Here is a 17,500-nt window from a genome sequence, read left to right as displayed (position 1 = left end):
CCAGTCGTCATGACTCCACTCCGGAGGGATTCCCCGGTCACTTCTTACAGTCTCTCATCAAGGAGGGGGTCTCCTGTCCCCGGTACAAACACACTGCCTGAGGAAGGCTATGTGTATTCTTTTTGTCATTAACCTTTTTCGGACCACTTATTTATTTATTTTGGTGACGATCCGACCTCCATGCTGCTACTCTGGTTCAAACTGCATCCACCAAACAATATGATTTATCTCGACCTCCCCAAAATAACCACAATCTGACACGGTGTGAGATGTCTTTTTTAGCTGTTCTGTCGTCATTTCCTGCGATCTCCTTCATAAAGTCAGTCAGAATGAATGAATGTGCGTTTTTTTTACTATTTATTGGCAAATATGGGCGTTACGTGAAGCCCGCAAAAGCTGCACCGCATTTCGAGTCGATTGTGATTTATAAAGGGAAACCGGCGTAGGAAGTGCCATCAATCAATCAAAGTTCATTTATATCACAAATGTTACATTTGTCTCAGTGGACTTCACAGTTTGTACAGAATATCAGTATGACAATACGACACGCTCTGTCCTTAGACCCTCTGTCCTTAGACCCTCTGTCCTTAGACCCTCACATCGTACAAGGAAAAACTTCCAGAGAAACCCACTGTTTAAAGGGAAACATTGGAGAAACCTCAGGGAGAGCAACAGAGGAGGGATCCCTCTACCAGGACGGACAGACGTGCAATAGATGCCGTGTGTAAATTGAAAAGATAATACATTTGCAACATAGGTAGTCCAAATGTTTGGAAATGCATGTGTGTATAATAGGAAGATGAATCCACGAGGATATCCATCCAGGACTTATGATCCAGGACCACAGCCACGACTCAAGATCCAGGGCTCGCGATCCAGGACTCAGGACCGCAGGATCATCCATGACTCCGGATCCCGGCGTATATAGACACCAAAAAGAAAGACATTTGGGGAAGCTGGGTTAATCGGAACATGAGAGTACACAGGTATAGACAGAGAGAAGGAAGAAGTAAGATGTCCCCCGACAAACTAAGCCTATATCAGCAAAACTAGGGGCTGAATCTAATCAGCCCTAACTATAAGCTTTATCAAAAAGGAAGGTCTTAAGCGCACTCTTAAAAACGGATAGGGTGTCTGCCGCCCGAACACAAACTGGAAGCTGATTCCACAAATGTGGAGCTTGATAAGAAAAGGCTCTGGCTCCCATTGTACTTTTAGAGACTCTAGGAACAACCAAAAACCCTGCATTCTTGGAACACAATGCCCTAGTAGGACAGTAGGGTATAATGAGTTCTTTAAGGTAAGATGGCGCCTGCCCATTAAGGGCTTTGTAGGCGAGAAGAAGAATTTTAAATTCTATCCTGTGTTCTATAGGGAGCCAGTGTAAGGCAGCCAGAACAGGAGTAATGTGGTCCCTTTTCCTAACTCTGGTTAGTACACGAGCCGCAGCATTTTGAATCAGCTGAAGCGACTTGACTGACTTCTTGGTACACCCTGATAATAAGGAGTTACAATAATCCAGCCTTGAAGTAACAAATGCATGGACTAGTTTCTCTGCATCGTTTTGAGGCAAGATATGCCTGATTTTTGCAATGTTACGTAGATGGAAGTAGGCGGTCCTTGAAATTGATTTTATGTGGGCGTTAAAGGATAAATCCTGATCAAATATAACACCAAGATTCCTTACAGTCTCACTGGAGGCCAAATTAATGCCATCCATAGTTAGTATATCTTTAGATAATTTGTTTCGTAGATTCTTCGGGCCGAGTACAATAACTTCAGTTTTGGTCGTGTTTAACATCAAAAGGTTTAAGGTCATCCACGTTTTTAAGTCCTTAAGGCAGTCTTGAATTTTATTTAGATGATTAATTTCATCAGGCTTCATTGATAAATATAGTTGAGTATCATCCGCATAACAATGAAAGTTTACAGAATGATTCCTTATAATATTGCCTAACGGAAGCATATATAATGTGAACAAAATAGGTCCGAGCACTGAGCCCTGTGGCACTCCATGGCTAACTTTGGTTTGCGTGGAAGATTCATCATTGACACGTACAAACTGAGAGCGTTCAGATAGATAGGACATAAACCAGCCTAAAGCAGTTCCCTGTATGCCAACTAAGTGCTCTAGTCTTTGCAATAGGATATCATGGTCGATAGTATCAAATGCAGCACTGAGATCGAGCAAAACAAGAATAGAGACACGTCCCTTATCAGAGGCTATTAGAATGTCATTTGTGACTTTAACCAGAGCTGTCTCTGTGCTATGATGTGTTCTAAAGCCAGACTGAACATCTTCAAATAAATCATTGTTTTTTAAGTAATCACACAACTGTTTTGCGACCGCTTTCTCAAGAATTTTTGAGAGGAACGGAAGATTGGAAATAGGTCTATAATTGGCTAAAACCTCTGGATCGAGGTTGTGCTTTTTAAGAAGCGGTTTTATCACTGCTACTTTGAATGATTGTGGAACATAGCCTGATAATAAAGACATATTCATAATATTTAATAAATAAGTGCTAATTAATGGAAAAACTTCCTTCAACAGCTTAGTTGGAATTGGGTCTAACATACACGTTGATGGTTTAGAAGAGAGAATCATTGAATTTAATTGTTCAAGGTTTATGGCTGAAAAGCATTCTAGTTTACTATCTAGTGTAATATTAGAACTTACGTTTCCGGGAGCTGTTGATAACACTATACTGGTCAAAGGCAAGAGGTCATTAATTTAGTTTCTAAGAGTAACAATTTTATCGTTAAAAAAGCACATAAAATCATTTGTGCCGTACGCACTTTCCTCGCCGGTACGCAATGTTTGGTGAATCAGAAAATGTCGAAACATTTCTGTACGTATTTTTTTTATTTCTACTACGTAAGCAACCTTCCCAAATGAATCCTACGCACGGCGTTATAAATGAGGCCCCAGATCTTTACGCTGTACGTTTTATTCCTGATAACGAAGTAAACTGAGCTGATAGACAGAGGGATGTTGATGGATGATGATGATGATGAAGGTGAGGATGAAGGTGATGATGATGAGGGACATACCGGAGGACATTTTTTAAAAACTTGTTAAAGAATTTGCAGCAAAATTTGAGAAATGTCCAGAAAAAAAATTGATAAAATATTAGAATAATAATATGTGACAACTGGCAAAAGAAAATGTGAAAAATGCAAGAATTTAGTTTAATGTTGATGGAAATGTCGGATTATTATGAGACACATCCGAAAGAAATGTGAAAAATAACTGTAAGATATGTTTTTTTAAGTCAGAATAATAGAAAAAAATACAATTTTAAAGCCCTAAAATGGAAGAAAAATATGATTAAAAATACAGATATATAATACATACAAAAACTCCCCAAACTATTTGGGACAAATATGCAACAAAGTCCAGATCTATCTTTCCAAACCGTGACATATTTCAGAGTCCCTCCTCCTCGCTCCCTCTCTGATTGTGTCAGAACCGAGTGGAGGATACACAACTTTAGGAACGATACATACGGTCTGACTAAAAGCTGGTATAGTATCAGTATTTAGAGATATTTCAAGATCACTAACCTTATATTAATTGATCGTCAGAATAGTTGGCATTAGTCTACGTTATGCACAGATTGCCCAGAGAATCGTGCACCTCTTTAAATCTTTTGTTTCCCAAAGATAGTGTTCATTTAGCTTGAAACTAAGCATACAAAACGACTGATACAATTTACAAATAGGAGAGGAAAGCTCTAGCTGCCATTAGATTGGATTTTATTTGAACATTACTGATAGAAATGTATCTGAAGCAATGTATCAGGCTTTTCCTGCACCACGCATTCATGAGACGACATTGTGTGTGTGTGTGTGTGTGTGTGTGTGTGTGTGTGTGTGTGTGTGTGTGGGGTGTGTGTGTGTGTGTGTGTGTGTGTAGGAGTGTGTGTGCTACAAGGCAAACAAAGCAGATGTTTGGGTTGTCGGCACGGTGTAAAAATATCTTCTGCTCTGATTACAGACGCTGGCTTTGATGAATTCAGACGGGATGAACTCACAGAGATAATTACTGTGTGTGTGTGTGTGTGTGTGTGTGTGTGTGTGTGTGTGTGTGTTTGTGTATGTGTGTGTGTGTGTGTGTGTGTGTTTGTGTATGTGTGTGTGTGTGTGTTTGTGTATGTGTGTGTGTGTGTATGTGTGTATGTGTGTGTGTGTGTGTGTGTGTGTTTGTTTGAGAGAGGTTTGAATTTCTTGTTGAAACATTCCTACAGAATATAATCTGAAATGTGCACGTCTGTTTATTACCAACATGCTTCATTTAAATCAACTTTATTGACATATTTCATATTATAAAGCACATATAAGTCATTTATAGAAAACTGTTATTTAAAAGTAATTACAAATTCAGTTTTTAGATGGACAGCAGAGAGCAGGCAACATGAGGCTTCAACATTTACGAGAATAAATGTTTTTAGGTTTTGTTTTTGTATGAATTAAACGTACAATACCCAACATGTTAATATGATCAAAATAAATGTATTGGTTTAATCCAACACATCCTCACTCCCAGGTCGGCCTATGTTGACGTTATGTCAAGTCCCCTGTCGGCTTTTTCCAACGCAAGGGGGGGGGCCTTAGCGTCCATTTTCAACGCAAGGGGGGGGCCTTAGCGTCCATTTTCAGCTTTCCGGGATGTCCATATGCTTCTATGGACGCTCATGGAAGCACGGCGTTCGTTTGTGTCGACTGCCCTTAAAGGCAATGTGAGCGTCCATTCTCATTGGATAACGGAGAATTGTACACCCGGAAGTAAGTATTCCCCTTACTGTCGATTGATTTTACAGTGATATCTGCACTACTCATCGACTAGAAAACACCAGATTGTCCTTGTTAATTACACAACATTGATTGGTTTAAATTGTGTGCAATGCTTTTGTATGTTTCCCCTTCGATTCGGAGAAACAAATATGTTTTCGGAGTAAAGGATGGCAGAAGACACTACACTACCCAGAATTCCCAGCTATCGTTTGGACTACACCAGGCATCCTCAAACTACGGACTCCGGTCCGGATCCGGACCGAACCACCACTGTCTCCGGACTCTGAGCAAATTATACTTTTCATATGTATTATCTCTCTGTATTATATGTGAGACATCGCCACAACGCATTCGCAACGAGTCAAAATGCTCCGCTATGTCCACTGCAAACAGCGCTCTGCATGTCTGACTGTTCCACTGTGTTCCACCTGTGTGTGTCAACGCTTTGGTCCAATCACATTCAGCATCCAGTCAGCGTTTTTCCCCCCCAAACAATCTGCGAATCAGAGGCACAGTAGGGCGGGTCTTCGCGGAATGCGGGTGGGAAAAATGTGTGTATCTCTTTCAACCTGTCTAAGTCAGAGCGAGAATTTAAAAAAAAAAATTCAGAGCGAGAGTTAACAGCTCATCTAGTTCCATCTGTACTGTAGCTAGTAGCCTAGTTTCACCTTCCGGGGCGGCAACTGACACCCTAAAAATAGGCCTTGCCACCCGAGCTGCCACCCCAGTTGGCAGCTTTGTTTTAAAAGAAAAGTTGTGGCTCATCGGACATTTATGAGAGAAAGTCTCTAATGTCCGAGTGCAAGTGAATGCAGCACAAGATGCGCGTCATGTAACCCCTCCCCCGGTCCTGGCGCGAGCGTGGACATATGATTGGCGGCGATTTCATTTTGAACTGGACGGCGCAAAACGAGAAGCATTCGGACTCAAGCGCTGAAGGAATGAGGTATTTGCGGTCTACACTGACAGAGAAGAGACTGTCAGTGTGGCTGTACTCAGCATTGAATCAAAACGCACTAAAGCTGTTGATCTTAATACGTTTGTGAGGCGTTTTGCTGAACAAGATGGTAATCGCCGCATTCAGCTGTAATAGACATGTCAACTTGATGCTCTGCTCACGGATGAGCATACACAACTATTAAGATGATGACCTTACGTGTGTAAATATATTGTTTTCTTTGAGGGGGTCTGCCCCCAAAAAACAGTTTTAAGTCCTGAGAAAGTCAAATCAGACGGTGTGTAAAACTACACTGCCCAGCCAACAGAAAGTAACCACTTTGATGTAACTAGGCCAGTAGGTAAGGGCTTTCCACTGGATAATAACTGAAGTATAAAAGAATGCATGACTGAAGTGATGGACACCATGTTGAAGGCAAACACAAAGAGGAAATAACAGGTCAAGCAAATCCCCTCTCAGATTCCACAGCAACCAGAAGAACATAAAGACTGGCTGGTGATTTGATTCATCAGCTTTGTGATGGAATAGAAAATGCACAGTGCATTTCCTTAGCTGTGGGTGAGTCCACTGACACCACTGACAATGCTCAGTTGCTGGTGTTTGTGAGTTTGTATGATGAGGCAAAGGGGGAGTTTGTTGAAGATGTGTTGGGCCTGACGAACCTCAGTGGACACACAAGGGGGAATACATTTATAAAGCAATAATGGGAATGCTGAATGAAAGAGGGTGCAGCTGCCTTTATTCATAACTGTGCAGCTCTGCGACTCTGAGGGGTCAAGCACAGACACAATAACAATGAAAACTGCTGCATACAGATTATTTTTGTTTTTGCAACCTCGTGTTAAGAATCTTGTTGCAATTGTTTAAAAGTTTGAATGACCGTAATAAACGGACCTTTGTCTTATTGAAACATTTATTTTGGACCTTTAAGATTTGTATTTGAGTACCCCTGCTATAAAGTATATTACTTACTCGTTATTCTCTACTAATAGTCCATTAAAGACTGTATATAATGACTATTTTGCACATCCCTTTCAAGATTTCAAGGTTTTCTAAGGTTTATTGACATATCATATAGGCCTACACAACTATGGTGTAGTTATGCATTGAATGAAAAACTTGGGTCGCAGGTTCCTCAATAGTGCATTACAAGACATCTATCAATATTTGTGCGTACCTCCAGCAATGTTAACTATGTTGAAGCACTTATTTTAACTGATATTATACATAATATATTATACTCTTATAAGATGTATGTAGATATTTCATCTCCGACCTTGTCAGGTATTGAACAATCAATAAATAAAGAACACAGAATTGTTGAATATAAAACACAGAATTTGTGTGATTATACTAAATGATTTACAAATAAACACCACTGCATATTTAACTGTTACACATGCTGATGTAATGCAAATGTTCCAACTCGAGATCAATAAAGTATATATTATCTTAAGCTGATCGATGGCTACTGCCATATTTGCAAAATGTGCCTCTGAACCTTAACAAGTGCATGTTTCAGGCTTATCAATTAATGTAATGTAATGTAATGTTATCAATTAACAACAGGGGTCACAAACATAAGACCAGCTGTTAAATAAAGCTCTTCTGACCTTAGCTGGCATGTGTGTATATATATTAATGCTGCCCATTATGGGCACAAGCAATTTTCACCCATTTATTAATTATATGTTTTAAATGTGAGTGTTTCCTATCCCCTAAACCTCCAGGGATGTACACAGTTTAATACCGGCAACTTCTTATTATGGGAAATACGAAAACGTCTTTTAAAACTACAACTCCCAGTAGAGACGTGCCATAGATACAGAACATGTTGCGAAACAGAATAGCCAGCATGTGTAGTTCTGGGGACGGGGTGGGGGAGGGGGGACGCGGTGGACCCGTTCAAATCCAGTTTTGGACAGTCTGCCGTGATTCCATCCCATTTCAAGTGCTGTTCGAGGCTCGGCGTAACCCTCGGAGCACACTCTCCAATCACAGAGCTTGAGGACTATCACGGGGTTTGTCAAACAGAGCACATGGTGTAGTCCAAACGATAGCTGGGGATTCTGGGTAGTGTAGTGTCTTCTGCCATCCTTTACTCAGAAAAAATATTTGTTTCTCCGAATCGAAGGGGAAAAATACAAAAGCATTGCACACAATTTAAACCAATCAATGTTGTGTAATTAACAAGGATAATCTGGTGTTTTTAGTCGATGAGTAGTGCAGATATCACTGTAAAATCAATCGACAGTAAGGGGAATACTTACTTCCGGGTGTACAATTCTCCGTTATCCAATGAGAATGGACGCTCACATTGCCTTTAAGGGCAGTCGACACAAACGAATGCCGTGCTTCCATGAGCGCCCATAGAAGCATATGGACATCCCGGAAAGCTGAAAATGGACGCTAAGGGCCCCCCCCTTGCGTTGAAAATGGACGCTAAGGCCCCCCCCTTGCGTTGGAAAAAGCCGACAGGGGACTTGACATAACGTCAACATAGGCCGACCTGGGAGTGAGGATGTGTTGTTTAATCCTACACTTTTTTTTTTTACATTTTCAAGGTGTTGTTTTGGAGAAAGATTAATAACATACATTTGATCCAGGAGCAGATTATAGCCAGACGTGTTTCTGCAGACAAATAGGGAGGGTGTGTGTGTGTGTGTGTGTGTGTGTGTGTGTGTGTGTGTGTGTGTGTGTGTGTGTGTGTGTGTGTGTGTGTGTGTGTGTGTGTGTGTGTGTGTGTATAACTTCCCTCTGCTTAATATATCCCAGGGGTCGGCAACCTTTTTGATATGAAGTGCCATTTAAAAAAAAAATTGTTATCAGCGTGCCAACGATCGAGAATTATCAACGGGGGGGGGGGGGTGAGGAGCTTGACGATCGTCAACTATCAGAGGTCTGTGATGTATTTTGTGAAACAGAAAAACAGCTAAATAAATGCAACGGCCTCCCAAGAAGAGCTCGCCTCTCTCCAGTCATTGAAGCTAAAGTGGGTTATTGAACCTGAAGCTTGTTGCTTCTGCCCTCCTCCACTACGGTCTGGGAGGCGACAGGAAAGTTCAACACACAGGTGGCCAGTCCGCCCCTTTGTAGCATATTATTTCGATGAGAGATGAGCAGATCGCCCCTGGGTTTTCCACTAAAGACACAGCCACGCAAAAACTGCGGCATTTGTACAGCTCCTACAATTTGTGAAGTGCTTTCCTCCGTGGTGAAATGATCAGCACCACAGAGGAAAGCGGCAGAAAGTCACCTGGAGTTAAAGAGAGCGGGGCTGCGCTGCGTGCATGGCTTCCTTCTGCAGGTAACGGGGAGACGCGCTCTGGCGGCGGTCTCGTTCAGGATCCGAAAATACAATTTAAATATTTTGCACACTTATTCCACTTATTCCTAGTGTGCCACTGGTTACGGTGCCGCGTGCCAATGCTGGTCGGCAACCCCTGGCACGCGTGCCAGGGTTTGCCGACCCCTGATATATCCTCTCAGAGCTGTCAATCTGTTACAGTCTGCTGAGTGTATAAATACACGGCCTGTGTTTTCTATAATGTCAATTTGTCTGGCAGATGAAAGGGACATAATCTGATTTATATTTTAGTGAAATGTTACATCCCAAAAATTATTAATCTCGTTCAGTCCTAATCTTTTCAATGTCCAGTTGTTTTTTTCCACATTGTTTTGTTTTTTTTCTTCATAAATTGCAAAAATAAACACTCTCTGTTATCTTGGGATTATTTACTTTTAGTTGCATCTGGCAAATGCAGATGCAGTGTTTGTCTTTATTTATTTCCCTCCTTTCCTGCTTCTATTATAACCAGAGGTGAGAAGTATTGGAGTTCAAATACTTTGTTACTGTACTCAAGTAAATGTGTCTGGTATCAGTACTTTACTCCACTACTTATTTTTCTGACGACTTTTAACTTTGACTTCTTACATGTTGAACCCAAATACCTGTACTTTCTACTTCTCACATGTTGAACACAAATACCTGTACTTTCTACTTCTTACATGTTGAACACAAATACCTGTACTTTCTATTTCTTACATGTTGAACACAAATACCTGTACTTTCTACTTCTTACATGTTGAACCCAAATACCTGTACTTTCTACTTCTTACATGTTGAACTCAAATACCTGTACTTTCTACTTCTTACATGTTGAACACAAATACCTGTACTTTCTACTTCTTACATGTTGAACACAAATACCTGTACTTTCTACTTCTTACATGTTGAACACAAATACCTGTACTTTCTACTTCTTACATGTTGAACCCAAATACCTGAACTTTCTACTTCTTACATGTTGAACACAAATACCTGTACTTTCTACTTCTTACATGTTGAACTCAAATACCTGTACTTTCTACTTCTTACATGTTGAACTCAAATACCTGTACTTTCTACTTCTTACATGTTGAACCCAAATACCTGTACTTTCTACTTCTTACATGTTGAACCCAAATACCTGTACTTTCTACTTCTCTCATTTTCCAAACAGGCTGGTTCCTTTAGGCAAGGCAAGGCAAGGCCATTTTATTTATATAGCACCTTTCAACACAAGGCAATTCAAGGTGCTTTACAAAAATGAAAGACATTCAGACAAAGGCATTTAAAAAAAAGATAATAAAAGAAACATTAAAACAAAAAATACATGAATAAAAATTACATGAATAAAAAGTTATAGTGCAGTTTAAGATATGAAAACACAGAAGTTCCACTTTACTGATGAACACAACGGCTCAGTTTCAATTAAAAGCAGCGACAAAAAGAAAAGTCTTCAGCCTGGATTTAAAAGTAGTCAGAGTTGCAGCGGACCTGCAGGTTTCTGGGAGTTTGTTCCAGATATTTGGAGCATAATAACTGAACGCTGCTTCTCCATGTTTAGTTCTGACTCTGGGGACAGAAAGCTGACCAGTCCCTGAAGACCTGAGAGATCTGGATGGTTCATATTTAGCAGGAGGTCAGAAATGTATCCTGGGCCTAAACCATTCAGTGCTTTATAAACCAGCAGCAGTATTTTGAAATCTATTCTTTGACACACAGGAAGCCAGTGTAAAGACTTCAGAACTGGAGTGATGTGATCCACTTTCTTAGTGTTAGTGAGGACTCGAGCAGCGGCGTTCTGAATCAGCTGCAGCTTCCTAATAGATGTTTTAGTGAGACCTGTGAAGACACCATTGCAGTAGTCGAGTCTACTGAAGATAAAAGCATGGACAAGTTTTTCCAAATCCTGCTGTGACATTAGTCTTTTAATCCTAGATATATTCTTTAGGTGATAGTAGGCTGATTTAGTAACAGTTTTAATGTGACTGTTGAAACTCAGGTCAGAGTCCATGACTACACATAGATGTCTGGCTTTATCTGTTGTTTTGAACATTGCAGACTGAAGCTCAGCGCTAACTTTTATACGTTCTGCCTTGGCTCCAAAAACCATTACCTCAGTTTTATCTTTGTTTAATTGGAGAAAGTTCTGACACATCCAGTCATTGATTTGTTCAATGCACTTACTCAGTGTTTGAATTGGAGCATAGTCTCCTGGTGAAATTGTTATGTAAATGTGTGTGTCATCTGCATAGCTATGGTAACTTATTTTGTTGTTCTTCATTATCTGAGCCAGTGGTAGCATGTAGATGTTAAAGAGAAGAGGCCCCAAGATGGAGCCTTGAGGAACCCCACATGTCATATTTGTCAACTCAGATGTGTATTTACCTATAGAAACAAAGTTGTTTCTGTCCTTTAAGTAGGATTCAAACCAATTCAGAACTGTTTCCGAAAGTCCCACCCAGTTTTCCAGTCGGTCTAGTAATATGCTGTGGTCAACAGTGTCAAACGCAGCACTGAGATCTAATAATACTAACACTGAAGTTCTGCCACTGTCTGTGTTTAAGTGGATGTCATTGAAGACCTTTACAAGAGCAGTCTCAGTGCTGTGGTTTGGACGAAAGCCTGACTGGAACACATCGAAACAGTTATTTAAATTCAAGAAATTACTCAACTGTTGAAAAACTACTTTTTCAATGATTTTACCTAGAAATGGGAGGTTTGATATGGGCCTGTAATTGTTCATTACTGAAGCATCTAGATTATGCTTTTTTAAGAGCGGTTTAATGACTGCAGTTTTCAGGGCCTGTGGAAAAACACCTGAGTGAAGAGACTTGTTTACTATATGAAGTAGATCTGAGAAAAACTTTAGTTTGAATGTGTGTTTGGTGCGTGATCATTATTCTTTAGAGTCATTGCGTGTCTATTGATTTGAACACGATCCGTGTATCCATCATTTCCTGCTCTTCTCTAAAGAAGAGGGACCAATGGAAACGTTGTCATGTTGCCGTTGTTCAGCATGGAAACATTCATTAGCTAACAATGACATTATTGTTCTATTAATATAAAGGGAGGTCAGGTACTCTTTAAAACAGCTGCTAGTTATGGGTACTTTTTACTTAAAGGTGGGGTAGGTCATTTTGGAGAAACCAGCTCGAGTGCGCTAGAATTTGAAAATACACAGCCGGAAGAAATCTGCCACTTCCTCATAGAGCCCCTCCTCCAACACACACGAACGCGCACATGACCAATGAGGGCACGAGATAAGTTTGTGCACAGATGGAAGGCCGACAGGCAGGTAGGCCATCCAGTTACTTTTAACCGGGCCGGCTCAGATGATTGGTCGTGCTTTTTACAGCACTACGGCTTCCACAGATGACATTTTTTTATGGATTTGTTGTCAAAGATATTCATTGCTATCGGGATGTTAAGAGCATTCCATGGAATATAGCAAAAAGTGTATCTCGAGCCGGTTTCTAAAACTTACCTACCCCACCTTTAAGTACATTTCAAAGCCTATTTACTTGAGTAAAGAAGTTTAGTCAGTACTTCTACTTTTACTAGAGTATCTTTAAACACGAGTATCTGTACTTCTTCTTGAGTAAAGGATGTGTGTACTCTTGCCATCTAGATGTGATGACTGATGGCTGGTTGATTTTATGTTGACGCTATTACCTCTAACCTCTGTGTGTCTGCAGCTCAGATTGAAATCATCCCCTGTAAGATCTGTGGAGATAAATCCTCGGGGATCCACTACGGGGTGATCACCTGTGAGGGCTGTAAGGTAAGCCCCGCCCCTTCCTCTTCATCACTTCCTGTATATCCTCTAACTTCCTGTTCATCCTTAACATTTAGGCCCAATTCCAAACTGCCCCCTACACACTACCCCTCCGTTTGCACGTCTCTGTCATGAAACACACTGTTTACAAATAGTTTCTGCAAAACATTCACTGATAAACTGCACAACAAGATAGACATTTAATATCGACATACAGATGTTAACAACTTCATGTTACCTCGTATTGTTGTTTATCTTCGGATAATTTACTCATGTTTAGTCTAGAAAACTGTAAAACTGTTGTATATTTACAGGCACTGTTGCAAAAACTAAGCAGCTTTATAAACATCATATTTTATAACAAAAATATGTTAACAAAAAAGATATGAGTTTGAAAAAAACACATAAAAGTGTGGTTTGGAATCGGGCCCTAGTTTCCTCTCTGTAAGAAAAAATATATTTTTTCATTTTTTTTAAGGTTTTGAGATATCATACAGTTTAATGACATTGTTTTTCAAATGTTCACAATGCTTTATGTGTTTTACATTTGTTTAATGGATAAAAGTCCAGTTGGCTAACTGTAAAAAGCATTATAACTTTGCCGGCTCAGTTATTTAATCATTTCATCGTTGGTTTGATTGTGCTTTAAATCCTCTGTAAAGCAAGTCGTGTTGTATATAATGTGCTCTATCCTTTTTATACTTCACTTATGTGTAGAATTGCACAGATATTAACAATAGCAATGCTTCTGTCTGGTGTAACATCTCATATCCTGGGATTTACAAAAAAAACTCAATTCCTGTTCTCCTTCAGCTCCTTCTTCTCTATCTCAGAGTCTTATTAGCAGAATCAGGCAAACATTGACGTTCAGTTTTCATCTGGCTCAGAAACTTTTCCCCGGAACACAAAGTGTGTTCAGCTGCTGTCGGACAGCTGGAGGCTCATTTCACTGCCAACGAGATCATCAGCATGCAAACACAGAACAGAGAGCATGATGGGAGGAGAGCTTGTTAAGGGAACGCTGGAAAGTGGAGCACAGAAACATGATTCCAAAAAAATATAATTTGAATGTCTTAGAAAGAGTCTTAGTCAAGTAAAAAGCTATCGTTAATGACAGCTAATATTGGGCTATAAAGGAACTACAGCACGGTCACATGACTTCACGTCACCACCGCTAAGCTAAAGGTGGCTAATATTGGGCTATAAAGGAACTACAGCACGGTCACGTGACTTCACGTCACCACCGCTAAGCTAAAGGAGGCTAATGTTGGGCTTTAAAGGAACTACAGCACGGTCACATGACTTCACGTCACCACCGCTAAGCTAAAGGTGGCTAATGTTAGGCTATAAAGGAACTACAGCACGGTCACATGACTTCACATTACTATGCTAAGCTAAAGGTGGCTAATGTTGTGCCTGATGACGTTTAGTCGTCTCATTTAGACTCTTGTTAGCAACCGCCGTTTTTAAATTCACCAGTGGGGTATTTACTGACGTATTTTATGACGTAGAATAAAAATCTCTTCCGCTTGTCTTGCACTTATTTAACATTCCCCTCCTCTCTCAGGGTTTCTTCAGACGCAGTCAGAAAAGCAACGCCAGCTACTCGTGTCCGCGACAGAAAAACTGTCTGATCGACCGAACGAGCCGAAACCGCTGCCAACACTGCCGTCTGCAGAAGTGTCGGACTGTGGGCATGTCCAGAGACGGTGACACACACACACACACACACACACACACACACACACACACACACACACACACACACACACACACACACACACACACACACACACACACACACACACACACACACACACACACACACACACAAACCTAAAGAAACCAACACGTTCTTACTCCCAACTCGTCCTATATTGACGTTATGTCAGGGTCCCTTGGCGTCAACTATCAAACGCACTTGGAAGTCATCTAGCATCGATTTTTAGTCAATCAGAAACTGTACATAGATTTGGACGGTGCTGCCATAAAGTAGTTGTTGTCGCAGTTCCAGCTGTTGGTGCGCTGTGGCACGGAGTTTTATTTTTCTTAGCGGAAGAAATAGGATCATGTTTTAGTCAATAAAATCATTTAAATTAATATTGGGGGTTGAGTCGTTCGTTTGTTTATCTGGCCTTGTAATAAGCGGGATAATGTGCAGCGACTTGGTCTTTATGGGGAAAAGAACATCCCTTACATAATACTTCCTTACTCAGTTATCTCCCCCTCTTCCTCAATCCCAGCTGTGAAGTTCGGCCGCATGTCGAAGAAGCAGCGGGACAGTCTGTACGCTGAGGTTCAGAAACACCTCCTCCAGCAACAGAAGAACCAGGAGGGACCCTCTCTCCTCCTGACTCTCCCCAGCATTGAGACCCCGATCCTGGGGGAGGCCGAGCAGCTCTCCCCCCTCTACGGCCCCCCGACCTCCAGCATCACAGAGCTGCAGGACGAGGGATACATGGTGCAAAACTCCCCTGAAGGAGGGTCAGTGTCTTCAAAGGTTGGTGGTCTTTACTCTACACCCTGATGCATTCATTGAGACATGTCAAAAGGCCATGTCGTTGGGTCATACAACGGGTATTTCTGAACTTGGTGTGTCCCAATGTGAAATATGGCAAAATGCAGAACAGGATACAGCATCGGAGGCGGGGCCTGAATGTCCTGACTCTGACGTAAAAAAATATCTGTAACTTCGGGAATCTTTTGGCCAATAAAGCAGTTTTTCCTTTAACCCGCCTCCCATCATTAAACCCCGCCTCTCACCTGTAAGCACCGCCTCCAATCACATTTTTGGATCCTAATGATTTAAATTAGGGCTATTCAAGCATTCGTATTAGGATGTACGGACGTCTCTTTTCCAATGTAAGTCAATGGCACAGCCTCTGTAATTGTTCAGCGATATTTCTGAATTCTGACATGAATTACCAAAAGTTCACATGACCTATAAGAGCTTCTCCTCCACAACAGGCAGACTCAGGAGGGGGAGGAGGAGGAGGAGGAAGAGGGGGAGGAGGAGGAGGAAGAGGAAGAGGAAGAGGAAGAGGAAGAGGAGGAGGAGGAAGAGGAGAAACTCAGGGTTTCTACCTGGACATCCAGCCGTCCCCTGATCAGTCGGGTCTCGATATTAACGGCATCAAACCGGAGCCTCTGAGCGATTTAAATTCCAACAACGGCTTCTTCCCGCTCTGCCCCCTCAGCGATGGAGACCCTTCCTCACTGTCCATGGCTGAACTCGGTGAGAAGCCCATGCCTTAAATACATTCCACATTTAGACAGAGAAATGTGGGCTTTAGCTGGCAGCGAGCGTCTGACACAAAGATGCTTTTGTAATGCATGTTGGGTAATGTAGAGGTTTGAACCCCTCCTGTGTCTTAAGGCCCAGAAGCAGCTGAAGTATCCGACACATTGCTTTGAGGGAGCTACAAGGATTCAAAAGTAAAGGATACATCACCCAGAGGATAACGTTTGATTACATAAATGATTTATAATAACAGTTGGTCAATACTGTTGCTTTTACAGGTGAGATGTAACAGACTTATATTACACTGAGAATCAAAAACAACTTGAAAAACAAACTCCATAAATATATAGTTTTCAAACTAACCTGGCAAAAAAACCTTAACAACAACAACAACAACATACGATCACTGTAATGGACACACAGAGAGACGGGAGAGCTGGAGCTTGATGGCAAACACTGAAGGTTTATTACGAAGTTACGGTCGGAGAATTGACAAAAACATGTTCTGCAGACACGAGGCGACACAGAGCACTTAGCTCTGAGAGAATAATCAACACGCTGCATACCAACATCAAATAAAGCACTCTAGCAGGAATAAGGAGACACGACTCTGAGAGCAGCCCAAGGTGGAGGCCTACATTTACATTTATTTAGAGAACATAACAAAACACAAAACCAACGTCCTACAAAAAGAAAAAAGGGCAGAAATGAACGTGTTAATATTAGTGTCCTGAAACATTGGGAGCAAAGAGACGGAAGCACCGACAGGCTCTTCTCAGAAAAGCATGATTAAAAAGCAATGGTTTGATTCCCCCTCTCAGCTCTGATAATGTGCTCCGACGAACCGAAAGATGAGTGTAAGGCTAAAGATGAGGAAACAGCAGAAGAAGAAGAGATGCAGGAACAAAAAGCACAAAGACTTTCAGACACAAAGAAGTTTAAAATAGAGACTCATTAAAACCCCTGTGTAATGAGCAGCTGCTAATTGGAGCCGAGTGGGAATGATTCTCCCGTGAGAGCCGCTTCATAAGAACCCCCATCCTTTACCCGGAGACGCTGCTCCTTGTTTTCACATCCATTAGCAGAGAGGCTGAGCCACGTTTCTTTGGGTTCTTCCTCTGCAGGAAACAGACTGGATGTCTGTGAGCGCAGAGGAAGAACCTGCTAGAGGAAGAACCTGCTAGAGGAAGAACCTGCTAGAGGAAGAACCTGCTAGAGGAAGAACCTGCTAGAGGAAGAACCTGCTAGAGGAAGAACCTGCTAGAGGAAGAACCTGCTAGAGGAAGGAGCGCTCGTCCTCTAGCAGGTTCTTCCTCTGCGCTCACAGACATCCAGTCTGTTTCCTGCAGAGGAAGAACCTGCTAGAAGAAGGAGCGCTCGTCCTCTAGCAGGTTCTTCCTCTGC

The 17,500-nt window shown here is 41.4% G+C and overlaps 1 protein-coding gene across 2 annotated transcripts in view; it reads left to right on the top strand.

The window, feature by feature from the left end:
- Positions 1 to 17,183, top strand: part of LOC117534738 (nuclear receptor ROR-alpha A-like) — a 103,865-nt gene extending 86,682 nt beyond the window's left edge. For both annotated transcript variants that reach the window (XM_034198987.1, XM_034198988.1), the window contains exons 2-5: positions 12,776 to 12,861; positions 14,423 to 14,564; positions 15,099 to 15,355; positions 15,823 to 17,183. In XM_034198987.1, the coding sequence (XP_034054878.1) occupies positions 12,776 to 12,861; positions 14,423 to 14,564; positions 15,099 to 15,355; positions 15,823 to 16,110 (773 nt within the window). In that variant the 3' untranslated portion in view covers positions 16,111 to 17,183. The remainder of the gene's footprint in view (positions 1 to 12,775; positions 12,862 to 14,422; positions 14,565 to 15,098; positions 15,356 to 15,822) is intronic.
- The last annotated feature ends 317 nt before the right edge of the window (positions 17,184 to 17,500 follow it).

Source organism: Gymnodraco acuticeps, unplaced genomic scaffold (genome assembly GCF_902827175.1).
Source record: "Gymnodraco acuticeps unplaced genomic scaffold, fGymAcu1.1, whole genome shotgun sequence".
Taxonomy (NCBI): Eukaryota; Metazoa; Chordata; class Actinopteri; order Perciformes; family Bathydraconidae; genus Gymnodraco; species Gymnodraco acuticeps.
Note: the sequence above shows the minus strand (reverse complement) of the source record. Positions and strands in the feature narration are given on the sequence as shown.